Raw genomic sequence first — 1,399 nt, forward strand, 5'->3', positions numbered from 1 at the left:
ACGCCGCCGAGATCACGGTGCCCAAGACGGACCTGGCCAGCTTCACCGCCTTCATCGACTACCTCTGCACCGACCAGCTCGACCTCGGCGAGGGGGAGGGCGAGCAGGCGCGGCGCGCGCTCGTGCTGCGGGAGCTGGCGCAGATGTACCAGGTGCCGCGCCTCGAGCTGCTCTGCGCGCAGGCGCTGCAGGAGAGCGTCGGGCCGGCGAGCGCCGTGCCGCTGCTCGAGGCGGCGGACACGATGGGCGACGGGCGGCTCCTCGCGCAGTGCCGCCGCTACGTGGCCGACCACGCCGCCGAGGTGCGGGCGAGAGGCGGCGTGGAGCAGCTGCGCGACCTCGGCGTGGCCAAGGGGCTGCTCGGCGACGCGCTCGACCAGGTGGCGGAGCTGAAGATGGGGGGGGGCGCGCACGGCGGCGGGCCGGAGGGCGGCGCCCTAGTGTCTGGTTTGCATGTGAGAGCGTTGGAGGGCGACGCATTGACGTATGTTTGGCGCCGGAGCGCGGCGCGCGCGTTCGGTCCCATTCGTTTTGTCGACCGATGGCGTGCGCGTATACACCGGTGGCGTGCGCGTATACAAGGCATGTTGGGCTACGGGCTACGGGAGAGCAAAAGTTTGTTTGAGAAATATGTGACTGCTAGTCATTTCTGGAGATATGCCAAAAGTACATGCGGTGGTCTGTGTGCTTCTGAAGTGGCCCGAACGCCGAAGGCACGCAACACACGTGAGGTATGTGCGGCCTCTCGAGAGCCGCAGCGACCTCGCTCAAACCCCCTAAAGTACCCTCATGCCTCTACCGTGCTAAGTTTGACTAAGCATCCTCTACTATAGCGAGTCCGCGCCAACGCGAACGGCCGCGGCCCGCGACGGCGCAGGGCGATCCGGTGCCTGGCCTGGGGGAAGCCCGACCAGTGTGTCTGTGAGGTGGCTCAGAAATGCGGCGAGACCGCCGCCGCCGCGTCCGCCCGCCGCCTCCCCTCCTCTGGCCGCCTCGCCGCCCGTCCAGTTGAGCGCAAAGCTGCTGACTGCGCCACGCCGGCTCTCGGGCGGCAGCACGATCGTGTGCCCGTCGTCGCTGAAGTTGACGCGCAGGGGGGTGAGCGACAGCCAGCGCCCGCCGGCGGCGAGGTGCACAGCCTAGGCGGGCGGTGTCGCGGACGTGTCGCGGACGTGTCGCGGACGTGTGTGGTCGTGTCGCGGACGTGTCGCGGACGTGTCGCGGACGTGTCGCGGCCGCGGCCGTGTCGTGGCCGTGTGTGGCCGCGTCTTGGCCGTGTCGTGGCCGTGACGTGGCCGTGTCTGTCGGGCGGGGGAGGAGGGCTGCGCCGCGCCTCCGTGTCGAACAGGATCGGGAGATATGGGGAGATATGGGGAGAGATGGGGAGAGATGAGCCTCT

At 69.0% G+C, this 1,399-nt stretch overlaps 1 protein-coding gene across 1 annotated transcript; it reads left to right on the forward strand.

Annotated features, from left to right (window-relative positions):
* Window positions 1-26: 26 nt before the first annotated feature.
* EMIHUDRAFT_254090 (hypothetical protein) lies at window positions 27-483 on the forward strand (the record flags this gene model as incomplete). Its single annotated transcript, XM_005780987.1, has 2 exons — window positions 27-380; window positions 463-483. Coding segments are annotated over 2 exons (375 nt in total), but the record flags the coding sequence as incomplete, so codon positions are not given.
* Window positions 484-1,399: the final 916 nt, after the last annotated feature.

The sequence above is a fragment of the Emiliania huxleyi genome (assembly GCF_000372725.1).
Source record: "Emiliania huxleyi CCMP1516 chromosome Unknown EMIHUscaffold_2091, whole genome shotgun sequence".
In the NCBI taxonomy this organism is placed as follows: Eukaryota; Haptophyta; order Isochrysidales; family Noelaerhabdaceae; genus Emiliania; species Emiliania huxleyi.